The sequence below is a fragment of the Ambystoma mexicanum genome, chromosome 9, assembly GCF_040938575.1.
Source record: "Ambystoma mexicanum isolate Mex_15411 chromosome 9, UKY_AmexF1_1, whole genome shotgun sequence".
NCBI lineage: Eukaryota > Metazoa > Chordata > Amphibia > Caudata > Ambystomatidae > Ambystoma > Ambystoma mexicanum.
The window spans coordinates 155,435,916-155,453,724 of NC_090931.1; the positions used below are offsets into that span (position 1 = coordinate 155,435,916).

The following is a 17,809-nucleotide window of genomic DNA, read 5'->3' on the forward strand; positions in this document are numbered from 1 at the left end:
CTTGTTCCCCCCCACCCCCTGCTCATGCCCCTTGTCTCCCCTGTTTGCCCCCTCCCCCCGCTCTTGCCCCGTGTGTCTCTACTGTTCCACCCCACCCCCCACTCATGCCCTGTGTCTCCCTACTGTTCCCCCCGCCCCCCGCTCATGCCCCGTGTCTCCCTCCTTTTCCCTGCCACCCCCGCTGATGCCCTGTTGTGTTCTCTTTATACACCCCGCCTTCCCTTTCCATGGTGGCCATCTCGGTAAAAGATTTTCCGTCCTACACCGGGATGCCGCAGGCATCCTGGTTTGGGAAGAATTAACCACCCGCGGTTCCCAATTTGAGGACCTAAGATGCTAGTGGTCTTCATCTATTAAAAAGGATGTTATGGTTAAGTTGCACTAATAAAAACCTATGAAATTAAATGAAAAAAACTTTGTTAAAGGGACGTTATGGTTCCAAGTAAAACCGAAAAACCCTTGAAATTCGCCAGTTATGGTAAGCTAAGCAACCATAACTCGCGCCACCACCGTGCACTGCTAAGACTAACACCCACGACATTGAAGTTCTTGATCGCTCTCATGTGCTGGAGAAGTCTCCATTTTAACTTTCCAATAGTGCTTCCAATGTACCATAACTTGCACAAGCACATGAGGGCATTTACTACAAATTCCGTGTTGCATGGAATTCTGGCCTTTAATTCCACCGTATGACCCAATACTGGACATGTGTAGGTGGTACTGTTCATGGCGTATTGGCAGGCTTTACATTTTGAACACTTAAAGAAACCCATTTCCGGTTAGCCATGTGCCGGTGTTTGGCGTTTTGGTTACAGGTGGCATATAGCTGCTAACAAGTAAATCTTTAATGGAACAAGACTTTCTATACGTGATATTGATCCTTTCTCCTAGGTGTGATGCCAGAACTTCATCCGAACGTAGCACATTCCAATGTCTCTGGAGTATTTTGCGTTTGGCACCGGAATGTGTGCCATACGTTAGGATGAGCCGAATAGCGTTTTCTTGATCAGTTTCTTCGCAAGCTCAATTTGTTGAAAGTAATTCTGTAAGATTCAAATTTCGAGCCTTTAGATATGCCCTTTCCAATACGGCTTTTGGATATCTTTGTATCGTGAAGTGTGTTGCAGTTAGTCTACATTCTTTGTCAAAGCAGTCCAGATTAGAACAGTTTCGTTGAATTCTAACAAACTCGCCATATGGAATACTCCACTTTAAAGCAGTAGAATGGTTGCTGCTTGCTAATAGCGGCATATTGGAGCTCGTCGGTTTCCGATGGAGATCAGTAATTATTTCATGTTGATTTGTTTTCACTACCACATCAAGGAAGATGATTGACTCCTGACTATGTGTTTCTGCGAAATGTAAGTTCAGATTGTTGACGTTCAGAATGTTCACAAAGTCAGACCTTTCTTTATCATCTCCTTTCCATAGGATAAAAATATCAATAAATCTTAGCCAACAAATAACCTGGTTGGTGTATTTACTGTTGATTTCAGTCTATACTATTGTTTTTTCCCCACCAACCCATTGTCAAGTTTGCGTAGGGTAGAGCAAAGCTAGTTCCCATGGCCGTACCCCTTAGCTGATTATAGAATTTATTATTGAATAGAATGACATTGTTGGTTAAACATAAGTCTATCATTTCCATAATCATCTGGCCATGTGAAAGGTAGTTCAATGATCTGCTGTCCAAGAAATGTTTGCACGCAGCTTTTCCATCGCAGTGTCTAATTGATGTGTATAATGACTACGTCAAGTGTCGCAAACATATAATCCTCCTTCCATGTGATTCCATTGATTTTACTAAGGAAATCCTTTGTGTCCCTTATATATACAATGGTAAGGTGAATACCAAAGGCAGGAGGGTCTGATCAATATACTTGGATACGTTTTCCAAAGCTGCACCATTTAATGTGACAATGGGTCTGCCATGTGGATTTGAAGGATTTTTGTGCACGTTTGGCAGGAAGTAAATAGTTGGTATTGTGGGGTATTTGTTAGTTAGGAAATTGCAATCATAGGTAAGGATATCTAGGCCCAGCCATTTATCAAGTATTTCCTTTATTTTCATCATGATTTGTTGAGAAGGATTAACGGCCAATTCTTCGTAGCAACTGGAATCTTGTAGTTGCCGATAGGCTTCCTTAATATAGTCGTCCTTATTCTGAATTACTATATTGGTCCCTTTATCAGAGGCTTTGATTACAATTTCCTTTATGTTCTGTAATTCCTGTAGGATCTGCTTTTCTTTCAATGAGATTTGATTTTCCATGCTTCTTCGACCTAGCTTTTTTTAAGGTTATGAATTACCAAATCCTGAAATGCCTCTAGGTGCCCCCCAGTTGGAACATTGAGTTAAATTTGGATTTCTATTTTAGATTGCTGCTAATTGACCAATCTGTATCGATGTCAAGCATTTCCAGTGTTACTTCGGTTTCATCTTCATTGGTATGTCCCATTAATTCCAATTGTGCCAAATCTAGTAACCCTTCCAGATTTTCAATGGGTACTGTTTTGCCTTGCGGTCGCTACTGGATTTTTCTTTCGGTGGATTCATGATGAAAAATGTCTTCAGTCTCATCTTCCGCATGTATTTATAAAAATATACTCTCGTTTCAGCATAATCATAGCTGGCAGTTGGATAAAAGTTAAATCCATGTTTAAGTACTTTAATCTGTTCCTCATATAATTGATGATGCGGTTATCTGTGTTCGTATCGCTCATTCTATGTTCTTGCCAGAGCGAGTTCTTGTTTTCCCATCCAACTCTGAGCTACTTACTCCTTTGCCCCCTCCGGGTTTTCCTTTGCCTCCACGTCCTTGTGCCTCTTCCTGAAGCCTTTTTGGTGTGGTTGCATCCATCTAGTCCCAACATTCTCATTTCGTCTAAAAAATTAGTTTTTGGGGGCTGGTTGTCACTGTCGCTTGCAGTGGAATCTACGTCAGAGCTAGAGGCTACATTGCTTGTGGGCGATGTTCTGGATTTGTTTTGAGTGTTCGTTCTCGGTCTCTCTCTCTCTCTCTCTCCGTGTCTCTCGTGTCTCTCGTGTCTCTCGTGTCTCTCGTGTCTCTCGTGTCTCTCGTGTCTCTCTCTTTGAGATGGCAGAAAGATTTTCAGATTATTTTCTATTCTTGACAGAACTTTTGTTAATAGTGAAATACTACACTGACAGATTGTCATGCTATATTGTATTGTAGACTTCAATTGCACCTGATGAAGGTAAATGGAATCCCGAAAACACGTCAAGCAGATGAAAAATCATAAAGAATGGTTTTCCTACTGGCCTATTGTAGACTGCATCATTGCCATTTGTTTGCTTTTCTTGTGAAAGCAATTGGTTAAAAACAAGACAATACTTGAATTATTTTGTAATTGTATTGGCTGAATTTTCAGGTCAAAAGTGTGCAGGGGACAGGAGTAGCCCACATCCTGGATACTCTTTCCTGTTCATATTTTTTTTTAAGACCTAGTTTAAAGGTTGTGCCACCTCCTCTACACCCAAAATTACATTCAACTAGTGAGGATGGTTGGTCTAGTGCGATTCTAAATTGTGTACTTGCACTCAGTTTTTCTATACACTATTCTTTGACCCGGTCACACTTTGCTCGCATTCTTTGAACATCTTTTTGGTACATTTTGTGACCACAAGATTAGTTAGTTTCTCTACAGTGGAGGATCAGATTGACCAGATCCTGAAACCATGCGGTCATACTCGCTAGCTTTAACCAATCCGGGTAAAAGATTCTATTCCGTACATTACATAACACAGTGACTCGTACTCTACACTTAGTCATATTTGCCAATTTCATTCTAGGTTGTCTGTGTGTCTGAGCCCGCAAGTTAATCTTGACCAGTGTGTTGTTACAATTAGCCCAATTCATTGGCTTCATGTCAGCTTTGATGCTGAATGCGCTTTGCCCAACATTGCTTGGAATGTTGAATCTCCATTTATGCTTTGGTGGACTGTTGCCTTGTAATGGACAGGTTCCAACAGCCCATTTAGCTACTTGCTTGGTCCATTTGCTTGATGACTTACCAATCACGGACTGAACTATGCATTTTAGTTTATTTTGTTCTAATCCCGAATCACAAGATCGTCATTCAAGGCACTAGCCTCATATGGGCTATACATTGACATGCTGATGAGGAGTGCATTATCGTGTGTGTCCTTAATTTCTGTGCCCTCCTATTCAAATATTTGGGTACTCCATTTAAGTGACAATTTTCATGCACTCATTAGGAAATATTTTCTTTGTTGCGACTTCCCACCATAGTTTCCCATGAAAACCCATCTTTTTGCTCCGTTTTTATCCGTCCTGACTTTTTGAAGAAAGCCTTCATCTTGCCTCCCTTGCCTTTTGCTCACATTATGGAGAAACTGGTTCCTTCAGACTATCAGTCCTGGGAAACTAGGTTTCTCTTTTGAATTGCTATATTTTTAACATTGCACACAGAATCTTACAATGCAGTGTGAGGGGGATACTTAAGTATCACACCATCTTTTTACATCAAGGATTTTTGTTTCCTTTTATATGCACTGAAAGACAAGGTGATGGCAGCAGTTACTTTTTTTGGTATGTATGGTGTGCACATTTGCATTTACTGTGAAAGGTTACTAAACGTGGCTAATGCCATAAAATGGCCATGCCACAAGATGCTTGTTCTTTAGACATATTTCAGTTTGGTCTTCTTCCTGCCATCTCAGGTCAGGAAAGTCCTTATAAAATCATGGACTTGCCCAGGAAAGCCGTGGCTTTCTTTGGCTAGTGAGCCTTTGTGTGCAACACCCAGGAAGGCGGCTGGAACGGTTTAGTCCCAGTCCCCAGCCTTGGTGCCAGAAGTACACTTCTGAAGCGGATGTGAAACTAGTACTTGTCCCCGATTGGACAACTACTGACCATTTGAATGGTGCAGATCCCCACCATTGGTGGGGTTGGACTTGGTTCCAGCCCGAATCTTTGATAAAAGGAAGACCTCTGCAGCTATTCAGATCTACGTTGGAGCCAAGAATCACTTGAAGAGCAGACGGCTGAAAATCCGAAGACAAGAAGCCCAGCATCCCTTCCAGTGTCCAGCCCAGTGAAGCACTGCTCCTCTGCCGAGAGGTGCTTCAGCCCTTGGACTAGTGGGACCAATTAGGCTATAGGCCCTCCAGGATGCAGCCCTTCAGAGCCTTGGACTGCCAGGTGGACTGACCAGCTCTCATGGGCTACCTCGCCAGAAGCCTCATTCTGAGATCATGCCTGGAACTTTGGTGGTCACCAGCTTGTGCCACAAGTCACCTTATCCCCAAATTCCATCTTCCCACTTTCAAAGACACCTGTTCTGAAGCAGCTGCCGTGACCGTGACTGGAAGGATACCGTTCGATGCCTGGAAACGTTGATTGTCACTGGAACTCCCATTCCTCCATCCAGTGAAATGTTCAAAGGAGAACTACATAATTGAATTCTGCATTTCTTCACCCACAGGGGTTGCATCTTGCATTAACAGCCAACCACAAGAATCCTCGAACCTGCAACTCATGGGCACCTCTCACTGGAACCAATAGCGGAAGATCAAGAACCCTGCAACCTCCAGACAACCCACAAAGGTATCTGGGAAAATTAGATGGTGCGACAATGGAGGGGGGGTGTAGGGGAAATGGAGGAGGAATGAGTAAGCATGAGTGTGCCCGTCACCCCCTGTCCTCCATTGGATAACATTGGGAACAAGTCCCTTTCTCTCCCATCTCCACTCCACTCACCTTGTCGAGCCTCGGTCGGGTAACCTGCCCCATGGTTAGCAAGAAACAAGATGATAAATTGTTGATTAACTTTATTAGTTTTAAACTAAAGACCAGCACAATCCCATGGCATCCTTTCTAAAGAGATATCGTACTGGTAAGGAACATTGTGTTGGACCAAGGACTTTTGGGCACAAGGTCCCATTTATCCTACGGTTTGAACTTCAAGTTAGGACATTGTCTTGTGATTGGTTCACACCATTTACTGCATCTTACTTAACTGCTTTTATGGATTAAGTTATTGATTATTTAGTGGATCTATAGCAATTGAAATAGTAACGTTAGATTCATTTTGCAGTTTGTTCAGAAGGCAACAGACTGCTTAACGTGATTTGTGTGCTAACTGTGTGGACTCCTTGATGTCCGCTGACCCCACTCACACTCTCCTGAGGCTAAGCCCCGACTGCTCATCCACCTACCTTGGTTGTATTATGGCTACCTTCTCAGAGCTCATTGTTCATCCCAACTAGTGTGGCCTAAAATCTGCCCACTAGGTCCAGATTCTAGAAATCCATCTCAACACTTGATGTGGAGATTCAGATACTTACCAATGTTTCCAATATTAAAGCTGCAGTTCACCAGGTTTCAAGTTATTCCTGCATTGGAGTCAATATTTGGATGTGATGGCAACCACCCTATGGAGGCTTTCTTAGTCTCCTTTTTTGGCAACAGGACTTGGCTTCCACAGTTCAGGCCATATAATATTCCTCCCTAAAGGGTGGAAGGGCTTGCAGTTTCCTGTCATTTTTAAACTCTTCTCACCAGCCTTCCCCACAAATGTCTGTTTTGGCATTGGACGATCACAGTTCATCCTGGACAGGGCATCATTTGGGCCCTCTGGCATTGCGGCCCCAATATTACTATGCTGGCGTTTGGAGTCAGTAACTGCAGACTCAGACAACAAGCGCCTCCACTCTTCAGGGGCTCATTCGAGCAGATCTCGAACGCAGCTAACACACTATAATGTATTCTGTTATATTTTAAACCTGCCTTTAAGTGCATTCTCCTTAAACCCAGAATGCTTTTAGCAGTAAATACCCGCTTTCCTAGTCAATAAAAGTGAGTGACAATCAGGAAAAATATTTCAATCTCATTGTGAATTAACTGCAAACATTAAGTTTACACTACCAGAAAAAGAAAGAAGCCGTGCCATAAAATGAAGCAGATTTAATGATTTTAGGGATAAATTGGGGTCCTTGTAGTCTTCCGTTAATGGCTTTAGGCAGTCACCTAGAATTGCATTACTGTTTCACTGGCCCGCCGCCCGGTCTCGGGACTTGATTTGACAGACACAGACACACAGACACACAGACACACAGACACACAGACACACAGACACACAGACACACAGACACACACACACACACACACACACACACCTTCCCCTGTTGCTGCCCTTTAATGAAGTTTCTTTGGCCACTTCGTTTCACTCCTCTTCGTGTGTCGTGTGGGGCAGTACTCTGGCCTAGGGCTACTCCTGCCCTTATTATAGTTCTCAGCGCTTCAGGAGCTTCGAGTGGTGGGTTTACAACATTGATGTGCATAGGAATGAAATGATAGAGCTCTCTGTGGGGTGTTTGATATTGTGTGAGCGTTCTGGTGCAGTGTGAAGCATGCTTCACGTAACTAGCGCACACTGTGTTTGATGGTGGCTTCTGTCTGTCAGCATGGTGTTTAAGAAGTGTGGAAAGTTGTGTTGGCATATCTGTGGTGGGATAGTTTGGGGGTTTAGGGAAATTAAGTCCAGACACATGCTTTCAGGTAGTGTATGTTCCACTGTCTGTTGGTGGAGTTGTGTCCACCACAAGTGATTTTGGTGTGGTTATTGTTATGATATTTTTCTCCAATTAGTGGCGAGTTTTGCAATAGCAACCATGCAAGTGTGGGGATTAGGGGCTTTTATCAGCAACAGAACACAGGGAAAAGGAATGGTTTGTTTTTGCCAGAAACTCACCAGGGAGCCAAGGACCACTGGAGGGACAGACTAGAGCATCCACTCACAGGGGAACCGAGGACCCTATGAGAGAGACTCCCAAAGAGGCATTGGACAAAGGGGAGCAGGGTTGGCGGATGACCCATGTCTTGATGACACCATACTCCACTCCTGCGCTTGGATTTGAAATCCGTCCATTTTATTCACTTGAATGGGCTGCAGCCAGAGGACTACTGGCAGCAAAGTGTACAGAGTGGAAGGTACAGGAATAGGCTTGCACAAGTACTGAATATTTGTGTTGGTCAATTACTAGAATGTATAAGTACAAAGATATATGGAGGGAAAGGAACAAAGCAATCAGGTAAAATTAACATTAAAGCTTCACCTGCAATAGCTGCCTATATTTCCTGTACTATGCATGTAGCAAAATGTCATTTTTACCTTCTGACACGGTTCAGATCCCAATACAGTTCTAATTTAGTGTTTGAAATGACACCTAGTTATTAAAAATAAATACAAAACAGAAAGGACTTACAAAGTCAGCAATAAGAGAGAGCAAAGGCAGTCCTGCGGCAAAGGGCCTTTATGTCAGAGCATTGTTGTATTGCAGGACGTACGGGTGGGGAAAGGGTACAAATGGGTACAATCCAGGGACTGGAGCAGATTGCAACACTTTGTAAGATTGACAGCTCGGGCCAGTATTGACATGATGCATAGATTCGGCAGGAGAGGTGGGATGTACGGTTAGTTTGGATAGCAGAGGCGGGATGCCCGGCTTGTTTGGATTGGAGAGGGGGGGGGAGGGGCCCGGCTAGTTTGGATAGGAGAGGCGGGATGCCCGGCTTGTTTGGATAGGAGAGGCGGGATGCCCGGCTTGTTTGGATAGGAGAGGCGGGATGCCCGGCTTGTTTGGATAGGAGAGGCGGGATGCCCGGCTTGTTTGGATAGCAGCAGTGGAATGCCCACTTAATTTCTATAGTAGGGGTGAGGGTTCTGGGCAGCTCCTTCCATTGCCCTCAGGCAGAATTTTAGCCTCAGGCAGAATTTTAGCCTAATTTTGAAGAGTTCTACTGAGGAGATGGCCACATAGGGAAAACGAGCAAAAGAGGTGGCGGCAGGGGGAAGGGACAGAAGAGTTTGAGGGAGTCGGAGTACAGCGAGCTGCATTCAGGGAGGTAGAGAGGGGCAAGACCATGGATTCAATAACAGTTTTTCCATATTTGCGCTCTTTAAATGCTACTGAGTGACAGCCAGCATGAGGCGAGTGAGAATCTGGGTAGTTTGAAAAGGGTTGCGTGTTGCTAAATTGAGAACTTTCAGCAGGGGAACGAGGGTCAAGGGACAGACCAAGAATTAGTCTTGTGCAGTAGTACAGATGATGAGCAGAAGTGTAGCGGTAAGAGCTTTAGGTAAGTGGTGCAATGTACATTAATTTAGTCTGAAAGTGCGACTGATGACCCCCCCAAAGATCACACTATATGAACATGTTCTAACACAATAAATAGAGTGATGTCAAATAGCATTTTTAATTTTCATGCACAGTTGGATGAAATGTTACTATTAATCTATTGCTTAGATATTTATTGGAGAGAATGGAGTGCCATTGTTTAGGAAATACCCAATGCAACAAGATCAAATGAAGATTGCAAACCAAGGGTTAAGGGCTACCCTACTCCACCCTTCCCCATCATCTGACGCCCTAAATTTGGGATTTTGCCAATAGTAACACGCATACCTCCAAAGAGTGTATCCCCGAATCCATTCCAACATAGTTACATAAGCAGCTTGTGTTACCTGCGTGAACCCCAGTTTAATTCGTCTCTGCTTAAAGGTCTTCGCAAACTTTTCCAGTTCCTCCAAGTCGCTTGGCTCATCGGGCACGTTGGACAAGTGCTTTGGGACCTGAAGATGCTGGGACATCTCCAAATGGGACTCCATGGACGAACCAGGAATCCCAGGCCGCCCCACCGCCTGGAAAAACAAATTCAACAAGGATTCATTGGAGTGCTTAGATCAGTTCACAGATCTATTTTAAATCACTTTCACAGGTGGTTTCTTTATGGATATCACAGACCTCCCAATTCTAATCCTTCTGCCTAGGGTAAGGTCAAAGGGCAAGGCAGCCATGATGCCTCAGCGATACTCATTTTCTGTAGTAAAGTTGAGTAGACCCATAACAAGAAAATGATCCGCTTAAATTTGTGTGGAATTTATGACCATGCATTCTAGGGAAGGCACACATTCGAAAATGATCCCACTTCAACACCAGAAGCCAGTGTAGTGGGGTAGAGCTGGAGAAATGCGTGCTTCCCGGTGGAGGAGTTTAGAGCCAATTTAAGGGAGTTTTGCAGTATGCAGAGATAAACCTCACTGCAGCTTTCCAAGCTTAAGCAGCATTCATCTTTGTGACTGCCATGGAGAACACGCTTCTTGACGAGCCAAATTCGAGCAAAACAGACCGTATAGTTTTGATCCAGGATTACTTGCAGATTCTGAACTTTATCAACACAGGTTTGGAGCTCGAAGTGGGCTATGGGGGGTAACCAGGAGCGGTGGTGAAGATCTTGTTGCTTTAAATATTGAATATCCACAAATCATGGTCTCCCCTAAAGGCATTCCACTTGAGCCCATTTGTGTCCATCCAACACAAGTCAAGCAGTCAGAAAGAGTGTTCTAAATTAGGAGGGTCATTGACCAAGCACAGCAGAAGCGGGGTAGAATTAGCATAGTTCTAAGGAAATTGCATGAGCTTACAGAATTTTAGATCAAGGCTAGATTTAAAAAAGTGGGGCGAGGGCACAGCCCTGATGGACACTACAATGGCATTTAAGGCTTTGGATGCAAATAGACACAGCAATTAAGTAGTGAAAAAGAAGAGGGTCAGCCTTGGAGACAGTGATGGCGCTCTAGGTGGAAGATATTTGACAGGATGATGAACGTACAAAATAGAGATGCTGACACTGAAAACCTACTACTTGTGCTAACGCATATTTGTTGAGAAGCACGACAGGAGGGCTTCTCTCCCCTTTAGACACTGCAATTAGCTGAATCCGGTCAGAAAAAATGTATTCAATCGATTCTGTGCTTTGGCGACCCAAATGTAAAGTGTGTTGATGGTGTCAAAAACCGCAGAGATCAAACAGCAGCCCGTGGTCCAACCCCCAAACATCCTCAAGTCATCCATCAGGATTACTAAAGTGGTTCCCATTCCCACTCCAGGATGAAAATCAGCTGATAGTCATCCACTGGGTAGAAAGATTGATCACAATTTTGAAGTTGACTTGGAACAGCACTTTTCAGGAGTTTGCCCAAGATCAGAAGCAAATAAATTGTCTGGAAGTTTTACTGATCCTTAAAAATCAAGCAAGTTAGTTAAGCAGTGGGAGGATCAATGCGTATTGTAGTGTGGGGTTGGAATAGTCTGTCTCGGAAGGAGCAGTTTCTCAAGGACACCATTTAATTTTCACAGATCAATGGGAACAATCGGGAGTGCCAGGGGTTTTGGATTTCCTCAAGGAGGAGAAGAATTGGACAAACGAGCTTGTGATGGTAACCGGAAGCCGCACAGTTTGTGCGGCAAGCATCTGGATCAAAAAATGAACACAGAAAGCTTTCAAATCCAGGTCCTTTGAGCTTTGCTCAAAACAGTGCAACAATGTCCCTGCAGGGGCCTTGTAAAGGGATCGCAGGTTTAAATAGAGCAACCAGGGCTTTATGTTGACAAACTTTTAACCGTTTTTTGGATCTAATGGCAAGGAAAGAACTTTAGTGTTCAAGGGGTTATTATAATGTTTAGACAAAGTTTTAATTGCAGAAATAGATTGCTTACACTCGGAGACGCCAGTGTAGTGCAATGAATAGAATATGGTTTAGGGCCCTCCTCAAGTGACCATCTGTTACTCTGTCCATCCCATATGGTTTGTACAATAGCAGGGTCTCCCCTAAGGTTCCATCACTATGCCTTACTTTGGAAAGTCTCCTTCCACTTAGCACTGTACTGTAGGTGTGCTTTACATGGTTGCAGGGCTTCATCTTCTTGTCACTGTACCATGTATAGTGTAAGGGCCTCAGTCCGCATCCCAGTCACTGTCTGGTATAGGATAATGTCTCCCTCAGCTTCCAGTCACTCTTCTGTATAGGATAACATGGTTATCCTGTGCTTTAACTGGTAGGATGCTTCCCTCATCTCCCTGTTATTTCACTGTTCTATGGGATAAGGGTTTTACTCAGCACCCCAGTCAGTCACGGTGCATTGTATGGTACACTGTCTCCCTCAACTTCTTGACACTGGTCAGGATACGATACAAGGGCGTCCCTGTGCTTTGCATGGTAGGAGGGATTCCCAATCAACTTCATTCTGTATATAGTGTGAGGGTCTCGCTCACCATCGCAGTCACTCTGCCTTCACTGGACTAATGGTCTCCCACAACTATCACTATACTGTATGCAATACATGGGTCTTGTGCTTTCCAGGGTTGGAGTGGTTCCTCTTCATCTTCCCGTCACTGTACCAGGTTTAGTGTGAGGGTCTCACTTAGCACCCTAGTCACTGTGCCTTGTATGGTACAATGGTCTCCCTCAGGTTCTCGTCACTGTTCTGAATACGATACAAGGGCATCCGTATGATTTGTAGGATAGGGTTGTTGAACCCCTAACCCCACTTCGCCTTCTCATCACTGTACCATGCATAGTGGTCTCGCTTAACATCCAGTTACTGTATCTGTTATGGAAAACTGGTCTCCCTCAGTTTCTTGTTAATGATCCAAGGGTCTCCCAGTGCTTTACCTGGTAGGATGGTTGTTCAACTTCCTGTCCCTGTATTATATAGGATGTGACGGTCTTGTTGAGAACCTGAGTGGCTGTGCCTTGTAATGGTATAAAGGCTCTCGCTCATCTTCCTCTCATTGTTCCTTGTATACTAGGAGTATTATGATCAACTTCTTAAGACCCAATTACAGTGAGGAGCGTTTGCTCTGTAGAGTACTCACCTGAGGGGCCAGGCCTAGTCCAGGCTGCGGCTGCAAAAGTCCCCCCTGATGTGGCGGCAGCGAGAGAAGTGCTGTGGAGACAAAGATTGTGGAGACAACAATTCAGCATACAACTTCAGACTGCCATCAGTTATCACATTTACATGTTTAATGATGCAGTGTCAAAAAGCGATCACATCCTGCGTCTGTTGGACTACTGCGATTAGCAACCCTGATGCCACCTTGTAGCCGAGGCAGGGGGGCGAGCATCAAATCCCCAGCAACCTTCCCATTGTCTGACATGCCTACGCTTGAGCCATAGGGCTGGCGCTGATGCCCTTAATGTATTTCTTTTAACATAACGCATACAGCACATTTGTACAGTAGTGTGCGGCACAGCAACGGTGTGGGGTTGCCCAGGTTACTGAGCAACCAACAACCTGGTATGCTCCATGTGTTCCTATCCTTCTAGTGTGTGCTTGCTCTGCCAGTGTTTGCTCCCACTCCCTCTGGACTCCAGACAGCAAGATTATTATTTATTTGTATGCAAGTTTTTGCATGCATTGCATTCAAATAAATAAATATGCACACTTGCATTCATCACAGAGTGCGTGTGGGTACACAAGGGATTTGAGCGGGTCTTGCAAGGGTATGGTCATATCAGAGCGAGATAGTGGGTGTGTAGGTAGAATTGTGGGAGTGAATTGGGATGAATCCTACTGATTTCTCACTGAAACCCTGCCTAAGGTATACACACGGTGGGTGGGAGAGGGAGGGCGGAAAAGGTAGCTGCTTCCTGATCCTGACCTTGGGGGTGGTGTACTGTGAGAGAATCACCAGGGAGGAGAAAAGTGTTGGGGGGGAGTGAGGGATAACTTCTTGCAAAGAAAACATCCTACAAATACCACCGTATGCATTGGCTTTGAACCATCTGAATGTAACCGAACATTCCGTTATAACCCAATAAATACTTGTGGTTATAAATTCAGCCATCTCCCAAAAGCATGATAAGAGGAAGTTACACATTAATAAGAGTCCAGACGAAAGATCCACATTCCTCTTCTCAAACCTGCCTTCTGACCGATTCTTGCGACATCCCTTTGTAAAATGTTTTTGAAAGTTTAAATCAACTTTGTAATTAAGAAGTAGGTAAAGAAAACTATCATTGGGGACATGAAGTCCCACAATTCCCTTAGTACTGTGATGAGGAAGAGGAATGCAGAGGAACAAAGATGCAGGAGTGGTCAGCTTTTTAGTAGCAATGACCTACACCTGAGGGAGACAGAGGCTTAAAGGGGCCCTTCAGGTGCAGGTGGCGAGGAAGCAGTATTACAGAAGGCAGTGTGGCCCGTGCATGCAGTGGTTGGAAGTAGTAGAGGAGCAAGAAGACGCTGGGACCAGGTCAAGTCCTGAGAGGGTCTGTGCCTCTAAAACTCCAAATGGCAGAGGTTGTGTAGCAGGACGTGTAGAGAAGAAATGCTTACCCCATGAAACTACATTGTGCAGAGGCTGTGCAGCGGCAATCAAACGTGGTGGGAGAGGTCTCAGGTGGCTGGGTTGCACCAGAGACTCTCAGGAGTCAGAGAGACTCCAAAGCAGCTTGGCTGAAGTGGTGGCGACAGAAGAAAGAGGGTGCGCCTGCTCGGGAGAAGCCACCGGTCCAGCAGCCCTGCGAACACAAACTGGAGCACCTGGAAGTGACTTACCTGGCGAGTATGAGAGGGATGAACAGGTGCCCCAGCGCAGACTGAATGTTTCACGCAGGCAGGATCACTCACGAGCGAGTGAAAAGCAGGCTAACAAGCGTTATGAATACCAAACTATTGAAAACTCGAAAAAGCAAACTAATAAGCATTACTAATACCAAACTAGTGAAAACATAGAAAAACAAGCGGATGGGTATTACGAATACCGGTACAACTAAAAGGGGCTCTAGAGCAGCAGCTTCTACCTGCTACTCACAATATCACACACAAGTAGAAGCCTCTATTCTCAACTTCACACAGTGGCCTGACTATACATTTCTTTCATAGCACCATTTGCCCACAGGCCTCAAGGCACTCACAGGCCCAACAACAAAAAATATAAAAAGGGATACAAAGAAGCAAGGAAGTCAGAAAGAGTAATTTAACCAGTGCCCATATCAAAGCCCTTAAGATCGGATGGTAACGAGTTCCAAAGACTCGGTGCCCAAGCATTGAAGCTTGAGCCACCAATCTTTTTTAAAATAACTCTAGGTTGATAAAGCAGGATATCTTTATTAGAACGTAGAGTCCGCCTGAAAGGAATCTTTGAGAATCATGGAGATATGCAGGAGCGTTATCTGCCAAGCATTTAAACACCGAGATGGTGCCTTTGAAACGGATTCTTTGACTAACCGAGAGCCAGTGCAATTTTCTGTGAGCGTCGGGACACTTGGAACCGATGACCAAGTCCACAAATAGCGCGTACTGCTCCATTATGGATCACCTGTAGACTCTCATAGTCGATTGAGAAGTTCCAACAAGCAAGCCATTGCAATAATCCAATTTTGTATTAATAGCTGCCGCAATCATAGCCCTATTGGACTCGGATAAATATGGACGAATCTGCCAGAGCATAGGAACAACATAAAAGCAAGACAACGTCAGGTGAGAGAAACGAGTTGAAGAAAACCGCCAGTGTTTTGATAGAATCAGAGACCTTGATGGTATTGCCTGCGATGATGAAGCCATTGTAAGATGCTTCAAGTTGATTTAGCTTTAAATCGGGTGCCCAAAATGAGCAACTCGGTTGTCTTATTGTTTAAAGCCAGGGAGTTCATGGCCATCCAAGAACTAAACAAGTCATTGACCCCGTCTGAGTCTTTACTATAGGTACCAGATAGTTTGATCACAACCAGAGTATCCTCCGCCTCAATTGTGAGCCGTACACCCATAGAGGATAGCAGATGACAATGGCCCCATGTACAAATTAAATAGTGGTCACAGGCATGACCCCCGAGGTACGCCACACACAAGTGACGCCATTTGCTATTGCGCATGAACCTTGGTCACAGATGCAGTTCTAGGGCCAAGAAATATCTGAACCAACAGGTCACAGAGGTAGCACATCCGGCAACCTTAGCTAATCTATCTGCCAGAAGAGCATGATCAACCAAATCGAAAGCGGCCGACAAGTCCAATAGTAGTAGCAATGCCGCACCGCCCCAATCAATTATTTCAGCTTTATTGAACTTGAGATCCCAGAGTGTCAGCCCCGAGATTCACATGGATCCGAGACTATCCAGGAGCAAGGATTTTGCCTTTTTCCACAAAAATTTGATATTGAACATACAACATTTCATCATTTACTTTCACCACAAAAAGGGACACTTGTGATGGGCCGGAAGTTGCCCGGATCACTAGGCTCCAAATGCTCCTTTTTTAAAAGGAGGTGTAATCCATGCCTCCTTAGTATTGCCCAGAACAGAGGCTTCAGAGAAGGATTGGTTAACAAAAGTGGTCACCCAAGGAACAAGAGAGCTAAGAAACTCTTGGGAACAGAGAAGCTGGTAAACCATCCCCTTTACACAAAGTTGGTTTCATTTTGAGCACTATGACACTAAAACTGCATGAAAAGAAAAAAAGGGAGGTAACAGAACTAGCTGCTATGCTGGTGGAAGAGATTAGGTTTCCAGAGGTTTGAAGAGATACAAGTTGATCTGCTATACATTGTTGATGCAATTGAATTTTCTGAGCAAAACACTCATGATCGATTGACACCAGTTGTCAGCCACAAGGTGAGATTCCACCGGACTGCCCTTTAGTTCCTGCAGAACTGCAAACAGTTCCCTGGGTTTAGATTTTGCTGCCTCAATCCTAGCGTAATGATTGCTTTTCTTGGCCTTAAGCAAAGGGTTCTTAAAGTTCTTTGCAGCAGCCTTGTAGGCAAGAAGGGATGCATCAACCGATGCTTGCGCCAATTACGTTTGGCTTTACTTTTTGCAGTACTGGCTCACTAAATCTCCTTAATTGGAAACCAAGTACCCCTCAAATAGGTTCTCTCCCCAGTGGGCTGCCTATCTAGGAATGGGGATAGAAAGAAGCTGTCCCTAACCTCATTCACTACTTGCCTCACTTTTTCCTTTAAACCCTCACCCAAAAAAACCTCAGTTTTTATCCCTTTAATCTCCAAACTTGTCAGTGAACATTATTTCCTTTTTAAATAAAAAAAAAAGGTTTTTTTAAGCAGCCCAGACACTCAACCAATCTACGGGTCTTGGGGGTTAGGGGATAAGCCTAAACACTTCGTAAAGTAGAATAACATCATGTGGAAAATGCACAAAAGTGTATGATGTTAAATTGAAAAAACCCTTACTGAATGGGTGAGTTTGATCAAATACCAACAGCCCGGTGGGGAAGCCTTATTAGAATACCATGCATACCACCAATACCCAAGCCAAGAGACATTAAAGAACAGGCAAAATCAGTCTAACAGAAGTTTCCAAACAAAAGAATGGTATGTTAAAAAGCCCTAGGGTTGTCAAGGTTGCGACTCGGGTTCTGGGACATCTATAATTGTGGTTTATCTAAACTCGCATTGCTACAGCCAAGGCAGAAGCAATCTTGATAATAATTTTGCTATTGGTGCAGAAGGGAAAGAAAGGTGGCCAGCAGGCTGCCCTTCTGGAGAAACTAGTCTGGACCATTGTGAATGTTCTATTCTGTGAACCCTGCTAACATTGTGATACCAAAGAAAACGATTGAAGTTGTCGCCATTCTAGTTTAGTTTGGTTTAGTTTAGTTTTTTGTAAAGCGCACCTAACCCTCAGATAACTGGACACATGTAACTTGGTACAAGGTTACAAAATACAAAACAGTGGTAAGAAACAACAGAGAGAACACAGTAGTGACAAGCCGACTCAGAGTTAGAGTAGTCGGTGGACAAGTGATTACAGGTAAATAATCTGAAAGTTCCCATTGAAGCACTGTTCTGTTTTGGAGTTGAAGAAGTAGACGGGCAGGCGAGTGTACCTGTAGGGCAAGAAGTGATTGCCCAGAAGAAACCTGGTGAAAAGGGTAAACCAGGTAGTAGAAGGTGCAAGTTCTAAAGAGTGGTACTAACAGAAAACAACATGTTGGGTTATGACATTTGGGGAAGAATTG

General features: G+C 44.2%; 1 protein-coding gene across 3 annotated transcripts in view; it reads right to left on the reverse strand.

The window, feature by feature from the left end:
- POU2F3 (POU class 2 homeobox 3) overlaps positions 1–17,809 on the reverse strand; it is a 316,144-nt gene that overhangs the window by 23,377 nt on the left and 274,958 nt on the right. For all 3 annotated transcript variants that reach the window (XM_069614340.1, XM_069614342.1, XM_069614341.1), the window contains 2 exons: positions 12,705–12,775; positions 9,511–9,687 (listed from right to left, as the gene is read on the reverse strand). In XM_069614340.1, coding sequence (XP_069470441.1) covers positions 9,511–9,687; positions 12,705–12,775 — 248 coding nt within the window. The remainder of the gene's footprint in view (positions 1–9,510; positions 9,688–12,704; positions 12,776–17,809) is intronic.